General features: G+C 20.6%; 6 protein-coding genes across 6 annotated transcripts; 2 read left to right on the top strand and 4 right to left on the bottom strand.

The window, feature by feature from the left end:
• Positions 1-1899: 1899 nt before the first annotated feature.
• On the top strand, positions 1900-3876 carry SRAE_X000037400 (ShKT domain-containing protein; the record flags this gene model as incomplete). Its single annotated transcript, XM_024644712.1, has 1 exon — positions 1900-3876. The coding sequence occupies one exon, from the start codon at positions 1900-1902 to the stop codon at positions 3874-3876; it is 1977 nt and encodes a 658-aa protein (XP_024510243.1).
• A 292-nt stretch (positions 3877-4168) lies between these two features.
• SRAE_X000037300 (Serine/threonine-protein phosphatase 4 regulatory subunit 4) lies at positions 4169-7479 on the bottom strand (the record flags this gene model as incomplete). The annotated part of the gene is made up of 4 exons (XM_024644711.1): positions 4169-6266; positions 6357-6463; positions 6879-7212; positions 7298-7479. The coding sequence occupies 4 exons, from the start codon at positions 7477-7479 to the stop codon at positions 4169-4171; spliced, it is 2721 nt and encodes a 906-aa protein (XP_024510242.1).
• A 1380-nt stretch (positions 7480-8859) lies between these two features.
• SRAE_X000037200 (Hypothetical protein) lies at positions 8860-9700 on the bottom strand (the record flags this gene model as incomplete). The annotated part of the gene is made up of 3 exons (XM_024644710.1): positions 8860-8996; positions 9054-9301; positions 9375-9700. 3 exons carry the CDS (start codon positions 9698-9700, stop codon positions 8860-8862), a joined length of 711 nt encoding a protein of 236 aa, XP_024510241.1.
• Positions 9701-10073: 373 nt separating this feature from the next.
• SRAE_X000037100 (UMP-CMP kinase) lies at positions 10074-10707 on the bottom strand (the record flags this gene model as incomplete). The annotated part of the gene is made up of 2 exons (XM_024644709.1): positions 10074-10562; positions 10636-10707. 2 exons carry the CDS (start codon positions 10705-10707, stop codon positions 10074-10076), a joined length of 561 nt encoding a protein of 186 aa, XP_024510240.1.
• Positions 10708-15645: 4938 nt separating this feature from the next.
• Positions 15646-18446, top strand: SRAE_X000037000 (Sterol-sensing domain and Patched family-containing protein; the record flags this gene model as incomplete). The annotated part of the gene is made up of 3 exons (XM_024644708.1): positions 15646-15743; positions 15800-17984; positions 18081-18446. 3 exons carry the CDS (start codon positions 15646-15648, stop codon positions 18444-18446), a joined length of 2649 nt encoding a protein of 882 aa, XP_024510239.1.
• A 435-nt stretch (positions 18447-18881) lies between these two features.
• Positions 18882-19958, bottom strand: SRAE_X000036900 (Hypothetical protein; the record flags this gene model as incomplete). Its single annotated transcript, XM_024644706.1, has 1 exon — positions 18882-19958. One exon carries the CDS (start codon positions 19956-19958, stop codon positions 18882-18884), a length of 1077 nt encoding a protein of 358 aa, XP_024510238.1.
• Positions 19959-21267: the final 1309 nt, after the last annotated feature.

Genomic DNA, 21267 nt, shown 5'->3' with positions numbered 1-21267 from the left:
TTTTTCAATTTATTTCATTATCTTAAAGTATAATTTAAAATAAAGAAAATAATACAAACATAAATTAATATTTTTAATTGATAAAATCGCATTTAAAATTAATTGTGGATAAATTATCATAGTTAAAACATTTAATTCTAATATTTCAAAAACAAAAGACTAAATGTTTAATAAATTTTTTTTTGGTATTATTTGATAAAATAACTATCCAGAAAATTGGTTTGACTAGTAAAAATATTACTATTTTTACGATACTTATAATTTATTATTTGTTATTTATTTAATCACTCTCTAATAACAGGAAAACAAATAATAAAAAAAAAAAGTTAAATATATTGATATGATAACATATATAAAACAATCTTTATAAAAAAAGTGCATTTTCGTAGAATAATAACACCTTGACGTTTTTCACAAAAAAAATGTTATTGTTTAATCATACTGTTAAAATTTGTAAATCTGAAAAATAACATAAAGTTTTTTTCTACATTTTTTTATATTGATACTGAAAAGTTCAAATGAAAATTATATTCTTAAGATAAAAATATTTCTAACAAATTTGCAATAAAAAGACTAAAGACAAATTATCAAGAATTTTTTTGATAATCGAAAAACAATATTAGGTATTATATTTCAAACAGCAAAATTCAGATGGCATAGTTTGAAAAAGTAAAAAATTTTAAAAATATATATGTTATAATTATTTTTTATTCACTGTTATAATTTTTACTTGTATCTTCTTTAACAATTCAGTTTCACAAGTTAAATTAAATGATCTAGTATTGTAAGAATTATTTTTCAACTTTTGTATATTGAAATTTTTAACTAGAAATTAATTTCAATAAAATTTGAATAAAGTGATTTTAAACTAAATTTTTTTTAATATTGATAGTAATTATTTTTATAATCGTAGCAAAGATAGTAATAGTATTATTATTCAATTCAAAAAAAATAGGTGATATTTGCCGTTATAATAAATGTTTAAAAATTTGATAAAATTTCACAATCAAATTCATTTTTTTTTATTTTTAATTGGTTTTAAGATTTGAAGTTTTTTTGCATTCAATCTATTTTTTTTCACTAATTCTTTAAACATATTAAGAAATTTTTGTCCTATAAAATAATTTTTTAATATAACATTTTTTTAAAACTATTTCAAAAAAAAGTAAGCAAACAATAATTTTTAAAATATAATTTTACACCTTAGTATTTGATGTAAAAAATTAATTTAATATTAATATGATGTAAACTTTAAAAGTTCAAAAACAAAATTTGAAACAACTTTAGATTTCTTAAAATTATTGCTTTTTTTTGATATGATAATAATAAAAAGTTAAAAATAAAATTATTCTATAAAAAATATTGAAAATATGACTAATATCAACGAATGAAAAAATTAATATGACTTTAAATTTTTATACAAATATTAGTTTGTTATAACTGAATCTATTAATAAATAATAAATAGAATATGATTTTAAAATCTTTTAAATTAATAAAAAACTTATTATTAAATTTTAATAAAATGATTATGTAAAGTTATCACTTCAAAATATTTTTTTAAGTGAAAAAATAAATTTTATCATGTGATATAAAAAGTTAATTTCAAATAAGTAAAAAAATAATAATTGCAAGAATTATTTAAAAATTTGGTGCATCTAATATTTGAACAAAATAAAATATCTAAATATTTATAGGTTAAAAATTAACTATCAAAATATTATATTTTTTTTTTATTAAATTTAACACAAAAACAAAAATGTTTTTACAGTAATGCAAATAAAGATATATTTAATCCACTTTGAAAAAAATTAAAGTAATTTTTTAAAGTACACTTTTATGGCTTTATTGTAAATTATAAAATACACAATCGAGAATGATATTATTAAAAAGAAATATAATGAAAGCTGAATTTATACTTTTTTTTGTATTATTAATTATTACAATCTACATAGTTTCTACAGAAGCTGATAAATCTTTAGAAACAATTGTTATTAGTCCTAATAAGACATTATTTATCAAATCAACAGATGGAGATGATAATAAATATTTAATATATAATTTTTTACTTTTAGAAAATGTTCTAAATAATCCTGATACGAATAAAATAGAAATTTCACCTAAATTGGATTTTTCAAATTCTACAAATAATACTTCGACTGATAAAACAGATTCATCGAAAAAACAAGAAGAAGAAATTGTACCAGCAATTGTTAATGTTACAAATATTCCAAATAATCAACCATTAATTTCAACAGCTGATGGAACAACAAATAATTTAACAAATGATTCTAACTTTACCCAAGAACCTATTAGTTCAAACGAAAAGCTTTCAGATAATGAAAATAATAATAATTTAAGTGAAGAAGTAGATTCTAAATCTACAATGATTAATTTATCAAAAAGTATAACTAATGAAATGGAGAATAAGGATAATGATGATGCAAAAAAAGCAGAAGAAAAAATTCCTGATTCTACAAATGAAGCATCTATAAGTGACAAAAAAGATGAAGATTCGAGTAATGATACTAATAATTCAAATGAAGAAGTAGATTCTAAATCTACAATAATTGATTCACCAACAAGTGTAACTAATGAAATAAAGAATAAGGATGATGATGATGCAAAAAAAGCAGAAGAAACAATTCCTGATTCTACAAATGATACATCTAAAAGTGAAAAAAAAGACGAAGAATCGAATAATGATACTAATAATTCAAATAAAGAAGTAGATTCTAATTCTACAATAATTGATTCACTAAAAAGTGTAACTAATGAAATGGAGAAAAAGGATGATGATGATGCAAAAAAAGCAGAAGAAACAATTCCTGATTCTACAAATGATACATCTAAAAGTGAAAAAAAAGACGAAGAATCGAATAATGATACTAATAATTCAAATAAAGAAGTAGATTCTAATTCTACAGTAATTGATTCACCAAAAAGTGTAACTAATGAAATAGAGAATAAGGATAATGATGATGCAAAAAAAGCAGAAGAAACAATTCCTGATTCTACAAATGATACATCTAAAAGTGAAAAAAAAGACGAAGATTCGAGTAGTGAAACTAATAATTCAAATAAAGAAGAAGATTCTAAATCTACAATAATTGATTCACCAAAAAGCGTAACTAATGAAATGGAGAGTAAGGATAATGATGATGCAAAAAAGGCAGAAAAAACAATTCCTGATTCCACAAATGATACATCTAAAAGTGAAAAAACAGACGAAGATTCGAATAATGATACTAAGGATTCAAATGAAGAAGTAGATTTTAATTCTGCAACATTAGAAACAATTATCACGACAACAAAAGATTCAAGTGATTTATTGAAGGATGTAACATCAACAAATTCGCCGTATGCATCTACTGATATTATGAATAACATATTCAATAATACTTTAGAATTAACTACAACCACAGTTCAATCACCATTAAGTGATAATGACAATAGAAATGATGAAAATAAATTAAGAACAATTATAACTCCTATTGAATTACATAAAAAAATATCAAATGAAAGTGAAGTAGACTTGACAGAATTAGATAAAGAAATTGAAAATGATGTTTTAAAAAAAAATTTAACAACAGAAGAACCTGATATTCCTACACCTCATCCATCATATTTATGTCATGATTTAATTGTTGGATGTGAATTTTATAAAGTATTCTGTACAGATAAGAATATTGGCACTCATATTAGTAATTTATGTCCATATACTTGTAATAAATGTGTGAAACCACGTACTTCAGTTTGCCATGATACTTTTAATAATTGTATTCTAGCTAAACATCTTGGTTATTGTAATTCAACTTTAATTCTAGAAAGTCATCGTAAACAATATTGTTCTAAGACTTGTGACTTATGTGATTAAATAATTAAATGTAATTAAGTATATAATTTTTTTTAACATATGTAAATTTAAAAATAAATATACTTGAATTTAATCAAATATAATTCTAAAATCATTTTGTTATTTTATAACATATTTTGCATTTATAATAAAATAACTATTTCTAATGATTAGTAAAAATATAAAAAAATTATTTATGTATACATAAAAAATATTGATCATTTTAATATATTTATTATTAAAATGAAATATTATTTTAATTATTATAATATGTAAAATTTTGAAAAACATAATTGACAATTTTTTATAAGGATTATGATGATGTTTGCTTTATTTTAAGCATACATTGTGAAGGTTTTTTTGCAATTTCACTACAACTGCTAACTTTATGTAATCCAAAAGTTAATGTTATTGCATCATCAAAAGAATTTGATGCAATTGATGTATCTTCATCATATCCAGAATCTTGATTAATATGATTTGTTGAATTTTCTTTTTTAATACCTGTATTAGCATTTTTTACTACTATTTTTGCGGTTTTATATTTTTTATCATTATTTTTTGGTTCACTACTAAATGAACGTGGTTTAATATTTTCTACTGTTAGATGTTTAACATTATGAGAATAAATTAATTCTTTTGGTGTTTTAATATCTTTAAAATCATATTTCATTTTTTTATCTTGTAGTGATAGTGATTCTTTACTTTTTAATATAACTGCTCCATATGAACTTGATCTACATATTGGTATTGGAAGACGTGATTGTTTAAATTCACTTGCAGATGCTTTTTCTTTTGCTATTTTATGATCAGTAACAGTTATAATACAACGACCTCTCTGTTTATTACTTTTAGTAATTTCTTTTGTATTCCAAGTTTTTTTAATTTTTTCGTTGTCATTTGATACTATAATAACTGAATCAACATTCATTTTATTACTCTCATAATTATTTTCTTCTTTCCATAGTAATTTTTCTCTCTCTAATTTTTCTTTTTCTTTAACATCCGATTCACAACTTTCAGCTCTAGACAACTTAAGTGCTAAATTCATAAAATCTTCTTTTAATTCATCTTTTATTTCACTTTCTAACATCTTTCTTTGCGCTCCTTCAATCGCTTGTAATACTAGTTCATGACTCGGAAGTGATAAGTACCTTTTCATTGACAAAAATGATTGTGCTAATAAATGTTTAATAATTTCAACATCATCTTTTGCTAATTCTAAATAATCTTTCAAAAAATATTTGTCAATAAATTGAATACTAAAATAATGTAAAATACATGGCAAAATATACATTGCTAAACGTCTTCTATAAAAATTTTTATGTGATATCAAATTTATTTTTAAAAATGATACAACATTATCTCTTTCTTCAATAGATCTTGTAACACCTAAAGTTTTTATTAATGTTTCACCAGCTTTTTGTTTTACAGGAAGACCATTACCATTTATAATCATATTTTTTAATGATTTTAATATAATACTAATATATTGTTCTTTGATATGTGGTGATATAATTTCATCTATATGTCTTAATAAATTTACTGGATTTCTATGTTGAAATGATTTACCAAATTCTTCCATTGTATATGAAATAGCATCCCAAAATTTTTTAATTTTTTCTTCATCATCAGCAATAGATTCTTCATATAATTTTCTCCACATATTATATGGTGGATTAAATAAATCAGCAACAACTGATGATTTGTAACGTTTTTGTAGTAATTGCATACATATTTTATAAATCAAATTTGTATTTGATTTATTATTATATAATAAAAATATAAATGATCCTATTATTTTAGCAGTAGATGAATCAGCAAGTCCAATAACTTTATCTAAATTATTTTCAATTGATACACCACCATCCATTTCATAACAATATGTAAAAAAATATGGATAATTTTTTATAACAAGTTGTAACATTTTTTGATCTTTTGGTAATTCTTCACCATCTTCTATTACTTTACCAGATGCCTTTTTCATTGCCATTGAAAATAAATTTTGAAAAGCATTATAAAACCATTTAGCTTCTTTTTCATTCATAACACTTTCAAACATTCCAAACCATACACCAATTTGATCAGCCACAACCATTAATGTATCATCTTTTGTTAATAATGATTCATTTACAGCTCTTTTTATTAATGGTTCATAACATGACATTAATTGATTCTTTTTTAATAATGGTTTTATAATATAAAATTGTCTTAATGCCGCACATTTAATATCAACAATTTCATCTTTAAATAATTTTAAAATTATTTCCCAATCATTTTCTTTAAACCCATCATGTGAATAGCATTCAGCTACTTGTTGTATATTAGCAGCCATTTCTTGTCTAACATTCTGATTACTATCTTGACACAATTGCAATATAACTGATTGAATTTTTTCACTTGGAAGATTACTAAAATATAAATATTTTTATAAAAATTAATAAGTAGTATAAATATATAAAAAAAGTTAAAAAAATGTATAAATAAAAAAAAATACTTACCTAGAACAACAGTGTTCAATTTTAATTTGATTAAATATTCTAGCACATATCATACGCCTAAAAATTTTTTCATTTGGTTTACTATACTTAAGAATAAATGGTAGAACCTAAAAAAAAATATTTTTATACAATAAACATTAGATTATAAAAGTTTTTTTTTCCTTTAAAGTTACTTTTAAATATCAATAAATCTTTGATATATTATTATTGTTATTTTTCATTTTAACAAAATTTATATATATTTTATTTTATAAAATGATAGTAAAAATATCAAAAAGTTGTATATTTATAAAATATATCTTTTTTAATTTTATTCAAAAAAGGCTATTTAAATGTATTTTTAAAATACAAAGATATAAATATATATAGATATTTTAAATGATGAATTGTCAAAATATATGTCTCTTGGGTTTTTAAAAGCAATTTTTTTTTGTTTAATATTTATAAATATTTATATATATATATATATATATAAACAGTGGTTTTTTTTTAAATTATATTTTTATATTAAATTAAACTTACATAATTATCGATAAAAATTTCATTAGTTTTAGGCATACATTTTAAAAATTCTTCAATCATTAATCTAACTTGTGCATTATCTCTTGATGGAATAGAATTGTCTAAAAGAAATTTACATATTGGTGATATTAAAATATCTGGTGAGATGGCAAATTCATCTTGTACTATTGAGGATAATGATAATGCTATACTTTCATGTATATCACGATTAAAATCTTTATCCAACAAATCCTGAAGAGCAGGTAGTAATATTGAAACAAATAACTCTGGATCCTCAGCAGAAAGATGTTTTAATTTTGATATAAATAATGTTTTTTGAACACTATTATCTGATCTAGAAACATTAACATATGTTATTTTTTTTTTAAATATTAATTTATTAAATATATATATATATATTTTTTTTTTTTAAAACATACCTAAAAGCTTTTGATGCTTTTTCAATTTCACTAGTGAGATCTTCATTTGGAGAATCATAGTCATCCCAATTAATACTATTTTCCAATTTTTGAATGGTTCTTTCAATACATACTAATTGAGGATTATTATAATATGAAGTTGAAACATCTTCATTTCCAGTATTTAATAGATCATCACACATTTTTTAAAAAAGATTAAAAAAAAAATTTTTTTTTCCTATGTAATTAATCTAAAATAATTAAGTAAACATATAATAGTTATATTAGAAAAATTATAATGAAAGAAAATAATTTTTGAAGGATAATATTTTTACTAACAGATTTTTATAATAATAGTACATATGTTAAAATATTTAATCTTTAAACAACAAGAATTTTGATATAAATATTTTTGACACTATGTTATATCACGACAAGTAATTAAGTATATATTTAATATGTGTATTTATAAATGAAATAATGTGATAAAAAATAATATATATATAATATAGTTAAAGAAAAATCGCTTTTAATAAATAAATATAAGTAATTTTACATATTTTTTTTTTCTTTTCATAATAATATTTATTGGACATTATAAATATATTATTGGACAAAATGAAATTGTATACTACTTTTATAATAATCTAAGAATAGGTAACCACAAAATGAGAATAGAAATAAAATAGTGATAAAAGATTTAGTCAAGAAGAGTAGTAAACTTTTATAACGTAATAAATTTATCTCCTCAATATATAAAAGCTAAAAAGTGAGGACTGAAGATTTGTTTAATATGAATTGATATAATGATCACTTTTGATAATGAAAAATTATATAGACTATGACAATGAGTGAAGATGATTATTTAAAGGATGTGAGAAGCGAGGGCGATAAGTTATAATATATATATATCATATGCCCTCTTAACCCAAATGCCAGTTTATTAATAAAGAAGAAAGGTATTGTCAACAATGATAAAAACATATTAATATTTAAAGTTCTGGAATGTAAAAATAATTAATTTATTTAATATTTTACTTCTTAATCAATTAATTAATAATGTATATAAAAAATTAAATGTTATTATTTAAATATATTAACATTGAATTATGATTTAATGTTTATAAAAAATTTAATTATTAGTAAAAAAAATAATAATAATCATGTATAATAGTAAAGATAAGTAAAAATGAAATGATTTAAAAAATTTAAAAAATTGCGATAGCAATTAAGTATAATTGCATTGAGAAATATTTAAGCATTACGATAGAAAAATAATGTAAATCTATATCTAATCATTTGTCAACAATATTCACTCAAATTTTTGTTAATTACTATATTAAAACAGTAATCTTTAATCATCTCTTATTTATATCATAATTTTTTTTAATAAAAATCGTTAAATAAAATTGTTTTAGTTAAAAATAAGAAATACAATTTTATTTGTTTTTAAATAGAAATGTTATTAAATATAAAAAAAAACAGATGATTAAATATTTTAATAAAAATTATATTTTACTTGTAAAGTTTACGCATATGAATAAAAAGTATTTAATGTGTAAATAAATAATCTTAAATTATACTTAAATACATTTATATGCACATTGACAATTGCAACTGCATTCGTTTGGCAAAAAATGTTTGTGTATAATCTTTACAGGTATCTTTCCTCCAGGACAATGTTGTATACCACAAAAACATTTACAAGGTGGACAACTTTCTATAAAAAAAAAAAAAGATAATATATATTTTTTTAATTTCATATTAATTTTTTTACCTAATTTCCAATTTCTTTTAGAATTAAAAGTACTTGATGTTATTGTACAAACTTCTAATTTTACTACAATATCTAATAAAGTATTATCAGAACTTTTATATTGATGCCAACATTGCATTCCACGATATGAAAAATCACTCGTTTCTAATTTATGTGAAAATGGTTTACCAACATTATTAATTCTTTCTGATGAACAGGAAAGTGAATCAATTTTAACATTAGATGATGAACAACAAATTGGATCAAGCCTAAAAACAAATATATATAAATATATAATTTTTTTTTAATAAATAAAAATAATAAGATATTTTTATAACATACAAAACAACATTTGAGTCATTGGTAAGAGAATAACCATGAAATCCTGTTAAAAACTGGTTACCTGAACAACCTTCTAATTGTCCATTACATTGAGGTGCTGTTGTTAATTTTTCACATGAAACTTTTTGAATTTCAGTATCTAAAAGTTGGCATTCAACTTGAAAACTACCAGGACCTTTATGATATAGTGATGCAACTCTTTTGATAGCTGTAATATGATATCCTTTTTTACATTGTAAAGAAAAATCACTAATAGTATATATTTGCAAGATTGTACTAATAATTATGATAAAAAATAAATAGACTTGATATGTTAAGTAGGCCATCAAAATTGTATGTCAAATCAAAAGAAAAATAAAATATTAAAAGTATAAATATATAAAATTAATCAGGATATATAATTTTATATTATGTATAAATTTTAAAAATTTATTTAAAGTGATTATACCTTTTAAGAAATTGATAATAACTGGAAATATCAATCATTCTTTTTAATTATTAAATGTATAAATTATTTCTTTAAATTAGTTCAAATTACCAATTAAAAAAGATAATGTCTATTGAAAATATTTGTTATAATAATAAATAATTCAACTAAAGTGGTACCATTATTTACAATAACTATAAATTCAAACATTGTTATTTATTTTATCATAAAAAGCTAACATTTTTTTTTTATTAAATTTTTTTTTATAATAATTATTCAAACAAGATTTTGACCTTATCAAAAATTTCATCAACATTTCCAACAGACTCTATTTTACGAATTAAATTTGCTCTTGTAAAATATTGAATAATATCCATTGTCTGATTGTTATATGTTTGAATGCGTTTCTTTAAACTTTCTTCATTATCATCACTACGACCTTGTCCACGACCAAGGCATCTTTGAAGACACATTTCTTCACTACAAGTTAAATAAAGAACAAATTTGAGATTTACGTGACCCGCCATTTCTTTATTCCATCCATCAAGATTATCCTGGTTTCTGGGAAATCCATCAACAAGAAATCCTTTTGCATTTGGATGTTGTAACATGGCGTTTTTAAGTAAGGCACATGTTATTTCAACAGGAACAATACTTCCATTTCTAATATGTGTTTCAATAAGTTCACCATATTTAGAACCTTCTCTATTTCTTTCTTCTCGAAGTAAATCACCAGCACTTAAGTGAACATATCCAAAAGTCTTAAAAAAAAAAAATAAATAAAAATAATAATATAATATTTAAATTAAATAAATATATTAAAGAAAAACATACTTCTTGTATTTTTGTACATTGTGTTCCTTTACCAGAACCAGGTGGTCCAAGAACAAAAACAACATTAAACATATTTATAAGATATCTAAAAAAAACAATAAAATAGTAGTATAAATAAACAAAAAAAGGTTATACATTTATATAATTATTAAACTATTGTATAATCAAAAATGAATTATCAAAATGATCAATAACTATATTTATATACCCTATAAAAATAATATACATGTTAAGTTTTAGATAATGACAACTATCTTAATCGTTACAGTCTTTAAATATTATCTTTTTTTTTTTCATTTTTGTATCAATATCATTATAAAAAAATTCACTTTCTTGTATAATACATTAGACATCACATTAATGTTTATTTTAATGAATTACAATTAGTATTAGAGAGACATTTTAACAAATATTCTTTTAATAATATTGGTAATATAAAAAATATTTAAAATATTTAAATAAAAGCTTTTAATAAATTTTTTTATTTTTTTCCATAAAATTTATTCATCACATTTTTTTTTATAAACATTGTACTTTTCAATTAACACTATACAATTGTTATTTTTTTTAGATTAAAGTAAATTAGAATACTCCATTACTGGTCAATGAACATTTATAAAGTTAATAACTAGAAATATTTCATTTTTTGACATATAAAAATGAAAAAATATTTATAAAATTGTTGCTAAGAAATATTAGAATAATAGAAAATGAAAATTAATAATTATATATATATATATGTATTTTTTATAAAATTATAAAATTTATATATATATATATATATGTTAACTAATTTTGTCGTGTAACTTAGTAAAAGTTATAAGTAGAATGAAAATATAAGAAATTTTTTTAATAAAAAGTATTTAAATTTTTACAAATAAAATATTATAAAAAAATAATAAATTTTTAACACTTTTTTTTTGTATAAATTTATTAATAACATCAATAACATACTTGTTGTATATTTCTAAAACAGAAGATGCGTATATATACATATATATATGTATATATAAATACACACATTTCTATTTTATATAATATAATGTTGCAACAAACTAATTGAGTGTGTCATTGATTCATTATTAGTTACGTTTGAAGTGCCAGTTTATAGAATAGACAACATCATACATATTATTATACGTGTAAAATCTTAGTAACAATGAATATTTAAATTATATTAATTAAGACTTTTCCAATTGTTTAATGATAATTTGTAATAATAAAGTATAAAAAGTCAGTTAAAAAAAAACCATTTTTTGCATGTTATTGTTTGAGTTTATATTAAAAGAACTATATATTAAAAAAATTATTAATAAAATATGTATTATTAATTGTAATTATTGAGAAAATACAGAAAAAAAAAACATTAATTATTTGTTTATGATAAAAAAAAAGTTAAAATATTTAATTTTAATAAAATGTAATGGTTAATAAATAAATTATTCTTTAGATAAAACAAAATTTATATCAAAAAATTTGTTCAAAATTGAAGACATTCTTTAAAATAAAAAAAAAAGAGAAGATACAAAGAAAATTTAAAAATAAAAAGTTTGCTTACATAAAATGTTTAATTTTTTTTTAAAGAGTCAGTTAATTTATTTCTATTAGCATAGTTTAATGTTTTAAATGATAAATTTTTTAAGAATGTTACTTTTGTATTATTATAATCAACCATTTTATTTCATATATTTACATATTATTCATATTTTTGAAGATTTTTTTTTTTTGATGTAGTTTACAATAAATGATATTCATTTAGTAATTTTCTTAAATAAAAATTTTTCACCAATATATAATAATTTTAAATTTATTTAAATGGATATTTGAAATGTTTATCTTTTAAAAAAATAATAAAAAATTTTATTTAAAAATATTCAAAACTGCATTTTTAATTCCTGTAAACACAGCATAATAGTATTAAACAAGAAAAACAAGAGAAATAAAATAATATAAATAAAGCAAAATTTAATTTAATAAATAAAATAACCTATTTTTAAAGTTTAACTCAGGTGAAATTTTAAAGAATTAATATATTTAAATTTAATGAAGCAGTATAATAAAGTTTATTGAAAAAACAAACTTTTACAAATTTTTGTTACTATTTTCAGGTTGTTGGGTTTATTAAAATATTTTTTTTGTTAATTAAGAAAATTACTTTAAAAAAAATACTTTTTTTCTTTATAAAATAAAAAAGGTTAAATTTATTATATTTAGTATATTTATACAATAGATCTTAAAAACAAACAAATTTAATTTGTATCAAAAGAATTAGATAACATAAATTTATCGTTAACTTTATTAAGTAAGATAAATAAATTTTACTTTTGTTCCGAATGTAAAAAAAAATGTATATTTTAATTATAGATATTTAATGGCATAAAATAATTTTCTAATTATCATTAGATCATTAAATAAAATTTAGTTTATATATAGCAATATATTTAATTTTATTTATCATAAAATTTTCTTTTGTTAATATGATGAGTCAGAATATATCCTACAAAATTATTTTATTAATATAATACTTTTATACAGACATTAAACTATTTCATTTATCTTTATTATTTTGAATAAATAACTTTGACTAAATTTAATTTGTTACCGGATATGTCTAAAATATTTTATGTGCATCATTACATTTATACTTTATTCTGATTTGTCACAATTGACTAATGCTTTTATATATATAAATTAATAAAATAATTGTTAAAATTAATGATATACTTGAATTTATATTTCTTGAACTTTTTATTGGATTAGATCATTAAAAAAAATTTTATACTCATAAAAATTTTTATCTTAAATGAATAATAAAATTTGAAAATTTTGTAGATATAAATAGTGTAACATTTATATATTTTAATCATTCCTTTTGTATACGTTTTTTTAAATATACCTATTTATTTTGTTGATTTAAATATTTACAAATATACATATAAAATGTTTTTTTTTTTCTATATTTTGTTAAAGACAAAATTTTATAAATAATTACTGTTATATATAATGAGTGTCACATTATAATATGTTAAGAACAGATTACTACCTAACAAAATATTTAAAAAAAAAATTTTTTTTTAATAATTTTGTATCGAATTCTGTTTATCCAAATCATGAATAAAAGAAAAAGGGAAAATATTATTATAAATAAGTTAGAGTAACAATAAACTAGTTAGTTTTGCCTTTTCAATCCATTTTCATTAATGCGTAAAATAATGATATTTGAAGTAAAACTTCTTGATTATGTATAAATACTTTAACTGAATATTTATTATAATAATATCAATAACAATGATGATTAATATATTATATAAAGTAAAAAAACTTTTTTTTTGACATACCATAGATTTTACTTTTAATCAAATCATTTGAGATAAACATAAACCAATGATATATATATTTATGATTAAAAATTGTATTTATAATTCTATAAAATTTTCAATGAAAGAAAAAGTTAAACTATTATTATGTTATAATAGTTATGTTTTTGTTTAATAAAATATAAGTATGTACTATATAATATTTCTTTTTTCATTTCATCTTTACAAACAATCCTTCTTTTTTTTTTTTATAAATGAAATAATTGTTAAATGAATTTAATCTTATTAATATTTTCGAAATTTAAAACATTATTTATAACATATTCTACACTTGTTCATTATTGTCATTTTATAAAATTTAACAAAAGATTTTATCTTACTTTTATAATATATGTTCCTTGTTAAATTACTTTGATTATTATATTAATGTTACTAGTAAAATTTTTACTTTTATACAAGAAATCTTAAACTTGTCATTACCATCATAACTCAGTTTATTATTTTTAAATTACAATAATAATCTTTCTCTTTTTTTTTCTTTTATTTTTTTAAAAAAAAATTCAAAATTTTTTCATTATACTTTTAAAAATATATAACATCTTAATGTCCATAAAAAAATCTAATTTATTATATATTTATTTTATTCTTATCTAGATTTTAAAAACAATATTTTGTTACTAAACATATAAATTACTTTTTTATATAATTTTTTGCTTGTAAATAAAATTTTTTTTAAATATATAAAATGATCGTATGCTTGTTATTAAATTTCTTTAATTATTTTTTATTAAAAAAAATTTTTTTATTACCATTTATTTTTAGTTATTTGTCAGATTTTGACAACAAAACAATATTTTATAATTGTATATCATCTTACATAAACAATAATCATATATTTATATTTCTGGATTAAAAAGACGATATGATTAAATTTTATATATCTTAAATAATTAATAAAAATGAACATTCTTTTACCTTTATTCATAGAAATATTATCATATATATAATTAATTCTTTAACAATCACTTTTATGATAATAAGATTTCTTTTTATCTTTAATCTATTTATCTTTTTATGATAACTTTCATAATTATTATAACAAATATATACATATATATTTACAAAATATTTGATTGACCAAAATTAAATATATATACAATAACTTTTCTAACTTCTTATGAGTTTCAATTAGATAGCCAAAAGAAAACTGTGATTCGTTTTTAAGTATCCACAAAATTTGACCTACATAATCACCTTAATAAAAATATATAGTGATCTGTTCACAGATCTTTGACAATCATACTATAAAAATTCCTCATTTACATACTTAATTATATATATAAATATATATATTAAAATATATTTGTTATCACCATGTCTAATTAGGTTTATATCTTTGTTTTATTCATTCTAATAATTATGGTTATGTGTGAAATTTATATTATAGAATATTTTATAATGAGATTTAAGGTGTTTTAAAAGGATGTGACTTCTTTTTAATTGTAAACTTGTTTCAAGATAAATTTTTCCCATTTGCAATTTGTTGATTATCCTTTCCAATTATTATGTAATTTAATTAACAATTTCAATTTGTAGGTGTTGATATTGTATATCTTAAATATAATTATAATCACTTTCATATATATTGTATTGTATAATATTATTATCTTCTTTTTTTTTTAGATAAAAAAATATGCAGCCATTATTATGGCTAGAGAATGCTATTAAAAATGGATTTTTCAAACTTGGTTTGTGGATTTATGATCACTGTTATTTTTGTTTTTATGGATCGTAAGTAAAAATTTTTTTTTTTAATTTTTATATAATTATTAACTTTTTTTTTTTAGAATTATTTTAACACTTATCTTAGGTATTGGGGCAAAAAATTTTAAAGAAGTTAATAATGTACGTGATCATTTCTCTGCAGAAGATTCTCCCTCTAGAAGAGAATTTGCCATTGCACGAGATTTTTTTAAAGATTATGGTAAACCATTTACATTGGTTGTTGCATTACAATCACAAGATGATGGTGATATTTTAAGACCTGGATATATTGATAGAGCAATGGAAATTGAAAATTTTTTACAATATCAACTTAATGTTACATATAATGGTAAAAAATATGCATATTCTGATTTTTGTGGAGCACAATGTGAGACGTCTGATGCTGTTAGTATATTTTTAACTATGTATAGAGATTCAAAACAAAGAAAAACAAATAATGTTAAATTAACTTACCCATCAATGGATGTTTTTGGGCATACAGTATATTTAGCTAATAATATTTTTAAAGTTGAGACATCTGAAAGATCAAAACTTATTAAAAGTGTTGGATTAATATCAATTAATTTTAATGCAATTTATTCTAATGAAACAATGGAAAAAGTTATGAGTCTTTGGGAACATGCTGTTCTTGATTTTTCATTGTCATCTGTTAATGATCCATATATTAAAGTATTTACAACATCAGAAGGTTTAGTTTCAGAAGAAATACGTAGAACTGGTGTTCAAGCAGCACCATTAATGTCTGTATCATTTATTGTTGTTTTGGTATTTACAATATTTTCATCATTAGATAAAGATGTTGTTAAATCAAGACCATGGGAAGCATTTTTTGGTGTTCTTTGTCCACCACTATCATTAATTGCATCATTTGGTACATTATTTTGGTTTAATTATGAATTTATTCCAATAGTTACAGTTGTACCATTTCTTATTATGGCTATTGGTGTTGATGATGTTTTTATATTTCTTCATTCCTATCGTCATACTGATGATAATTTACCGATTCGTGATAAAATTGCACATATGTTAGCTGATGCTGGACCATCTATAACAATAACATCATTAACAAATTTACTTTCATTTGGTATAGGAATATATACTCCAACACCAGCAATAAAAATATTTTGTGTTTTTGTTACAGTTTCTGTTATATATGATTATATTTATCAAATATTCTTTTTTACAGCAGTTCTTGTTTTTGGTGGACATAGAGAAGAAAGAAATGGTCATGGATATTATTGGTTTATTAATGTTAAAAATTATGACAAGAAAAAAAATACAATAAAAGAGAAAAGTACTTTAGAAAAGAAAGTGGAACAAATAATTAATAATTTTGTTGATTATTGGGTCACTTTTTCAATGAGCTTTTTTGCAAAATGTTTTATTTCAATAGTATTAATATTATATTGGGGTTTTAGTATATATGGTGTATTACAAATAAAAGTTGGTTTGACATCTGAAAAATTATTTTTAGATGATTCACCATTACTTCCATTAGTTAGAATTCAAAATAATATTATATTTAAAGAAGGTGGTCAAATGATTGTTTTTGTTAATAATCCAGGAAATCTTTCTAATCCTGATGCAATACCTGAAATAATGAAAATATTAAATAAATTTGAAACATCACTTAGAAGTGTTGGACCATCAAGTAGTCAAATGTGGTTAAATGCATATCTTCCATTTATTGGTTTACAAAATAGAGGATCAATTGATTTTAAGTATAAATATCTTCCAGAATTCTTTTCATTAACTGAATATCATAAATGGAGTCATTTTGTAAGTATTGGAAATGTTAGTGATTGTTATATTGAAAATCCAAATTGTATTCATAAATTTTTCTTTTCTACTGGTTTTGCAAATGCTATTGCATGGTCAGAAAGATTAGAATTATTACAACATTGGAGAGGACTTGCAGAAGAGTTTCCAAATTTTAATCTAACAATATATGAAGATTTTTCATTGTATGCTGATCAATTATTATCTATTCCTCCTGTAACACAGCAAACTGTATTTTATGCTTTATTATGTATGACAATTGTATTAGTATGTTTTACACCAAATATTTCAACTATTATATCTGGAGTCGCAAGTATTATGTCTATTAACCTTGGTGTATTTGGATTATTATATTTTTGGGACATTGATTTAGATCCAATTTCAATGGCGACAACCCTTATGGCTATTGGTTTTTCAGTAGACTTTATTGCACATATCAGTTTTCATTATTATAAAAGTGACCATGATGTAAGTTATAATTAAAATAATATTTAAAGAAAAAATAATAATTTTTATATATGTAAATTATAATTAATTTTTAAATTTTATTTTTTTTTCTTATAGGATCGCCGTGAAAGACTAACTCATGCTTTAAAATCTATTGCAATGCCAATGGTACAAGCTGGTTCATCAACAATACTTTCTATACTTGTTCTTGCACTTATTCATGCATATATGGTACAAGTATTTGTTAAAGTTGTTACACTTGTTGTTGGTTTAGGTATGATGCATGGACTTGTTGTTCTCCCTATTGTTTATACAGCTTTACCATTTAGTAAAATTGTGCCAGAAGAACAAAAGCATGATAAAAAAAAAAAAATTGTGCCGGTAACAGATAATATCTCAATTCATTCTATTAAAAAAACTCCTCCACTTGAAGATGGTCTTAATTATTCTTCAACAACTGAAGGATATCCCAATACAAAATAAAAATAAGAAGTTTGCAAGTATAAACTATTAAAATCGTTTTTTAAAAGTTATATATACATATATAATTATTTTTTTTAAATTATTAACCAATATTTAATTTAAAATTAGTTATGCTCAGGATCCTCATATATTATTTATTTTTCTTTAACATAACTAAATAATTTAATACATAAAAAAAAATAACGAAAAAAGATACTTATTTAATAGAAAATTTATTATTATATTAGAAATTAAAATAATAAAGTAAATAAAATATATATATATATTATTTTTTGTTGCTATTAGTAAAAAATGTTAAATATCATATAAAAGAAATCAATTAAGTGATAATCACTTCTACAAAAGCAATTTACAATATTTTTTGCAAAATGTTAAAATCGAAAAAATATCATATATAATTGCGAAAAATAAAACTTTTTTTTTTTTTAATTTTTTTTAAAAATTTGGTTTAACGTAATCAAATTCTTTTCCTTCGTTAGCAGCTTCAATTTGATCTTGAATTTCATTGTCATACTTCAAATAAACTAAGCCGCATGGAAAAAGACCATGAATCTTAAATACTTCAAGATTATTGTCCTCAGACTTAATTTTCTTTTTTAATGGTGAAACTGGGATCTCAAGAAAAAATGGGAGATCATAAGTAAGAATGTCTCTAAGATGACGGATCAAGTAGTTAAGCTTATCTTCTTTTCTCATACAAATATAAAGTGTAGTAAAATTTGGAAACAAAATTTTCAATAAAAGATAATCCATATCTTCAAAATGAGGATTGTGAGTGACATCTAATGTTCCAGCATCAGTTAATTCACTCAATTGATAATCGATAGCAGCAATACGGCGTAAATCTTCTTGGTGACACTCTTCAGGTGATCGACAATTATAGTTAAAATCTAAATCATACTCTCTTGTGTAGCTACCTATATCTAATCTACCAATTATAAATTTATATAATTGTTTTTGCATAAGAAAGTTAACTGATTTAACTTTTGATTCCAAAACAAATGAATTATCAGTCATACTTACATCTCTGTCATCAGTTTCTCCGATACTTCCATTTGACCCATCACCACTACCATTGTCACGTGGAAAATTTCTATTTATATTACCATGGCCATAACTATTATTAAGACTAAGTTCCTCACCTTCCATTTGTTCATCTGCACTCTCACCTTCTTGTGGTCCAATAACTTCATCATGTCTTGGTGGAATAATTTCAATATTTTGTTCCTCATGACGTTGAACAGCGATCTGTCGATCAATAATACCTCCTCTTTGGGGACGATTACGTTGTCTTTGTGCTTCAATTCTAGCTAAAGCAGCTTCTCTTGCTCTAGCAGCTGCTTCACTTAATCCACCATGTCTAGTTGGTACTGCTGCAACTCCTTGTTGTTGAGGATTTCTCATTCCACCAGGAAGAGCTGCCTCATTTGAACGATCTTCATTTAAAGATTGTCCCGGACCCCAATCATGTTTTGTTAATTTACCAACAATCTTATTTAAAAAATTAACCATTTTAAACTAAAAATATATAAAAAATAAATGTTAAAAATTACTTAATAATATATTGATAATGCGTTACATGAAAAATTGAAAGAATAAGATATTTTTAAAAAATATATATATTTAATATGTTCAATATATAGAAAATAGAATAAAAATTACAATATATAATTTATTAGTATTAAGTCACGCAAATAAAATAACTATCATATAAAAAAAAAAGGTTCACTGAAAATGTTAACATATGTATGAAATATTGGATATAAAAAAAAATATATAGTCATATATTTATTTTTTTTTATTTTTATTTTATTTTATTTTTTTTGTAACGCGATATATAAATGGTAGAGAAATGTATGTAGAGAAAAAACATTACAATGATTGTTTATAAAAACAACTCTTATATAGATATTGGAAAATAGTTTATGTATGTCTTTCTATATATATTATGATAAAAATTAACAATATGTTAGAGAAATAAAAAAGATTAATAAATATTACAATTTGATAGGAAAGTCATATTTAAAAAAGTTATGAGAGATAAAATTAATGTTCCGTTCATTTATTTTAAAGGTGTGAAAAAATTATTTGTTCAAATAGAAACATATGCAAATGTTTATATAAAAATTGTTTGTTATCAAACAGTCAGAGAAATAATCGATTAAATTAAAACAGTCTTTTCAATAATTCTTTAAAATAAAACGTATATATTGTTAAAAATAAAAAATTTTTTATTATATATTTGCTAAATATATTTTATTTAAATTGAGCTGTAAATATTATATATTGCATGTAAGTTATCATTATAAAAATTAAAAAGAAACAATAAAAATATAATTATTAGTAATTGTTAAGTTAAAATATATAAATTATCATAAGACAAAAAAAAATCTATTTTATTATAAAGTTTTTAATTATTTTTTAAAAGTAACTAAAAAAAAAGGTTACCATAAAATTTAAAGTATAAAATATTTTATAGGAAAAAAGATATTATAAATTTAGTGTAAATTTTATGGATGTATATATTTTTATCAATATTTATTTTTTTCTAAAATCTTAAAAAGTATAAAGATGAATTAGTAATCTATAGTCAAATTTATAATTAAACAAAGTAAGATGAAAATAAACTGTAATACATTTTAAAGATAAAAATACTTTTAAATAAAATTTTTTACTAACTGGGCTTAAATTAACAAAAAAGAAGTGGCATTAAAGAACTTAATAAATAGATAATAGATATAATAGTTAATAAAATATTACAAGAATAACACATGTATATAAAATACTATTTATAATTAACTGTCCACCAAAAATTCAATTT

The sequence above is a fragment of the Strongyloides ratti genome, assembly GCF_001040885.1.
Source record: "Strongyloides ratti genome assembly S_ratti_ED321, chromosome : X".
NCBI classification, from domain to species: Eukaryota; Metazoa; Nematoda; class Chromadorea; order Rhabditida; family Strongyloididae; genus Strongyloides; species Strongyloides ratti.
Note: the sequence above shows the minus strand (reverse complement) of the source record. Positions and strands in the feature narration are given on the sequence as shown.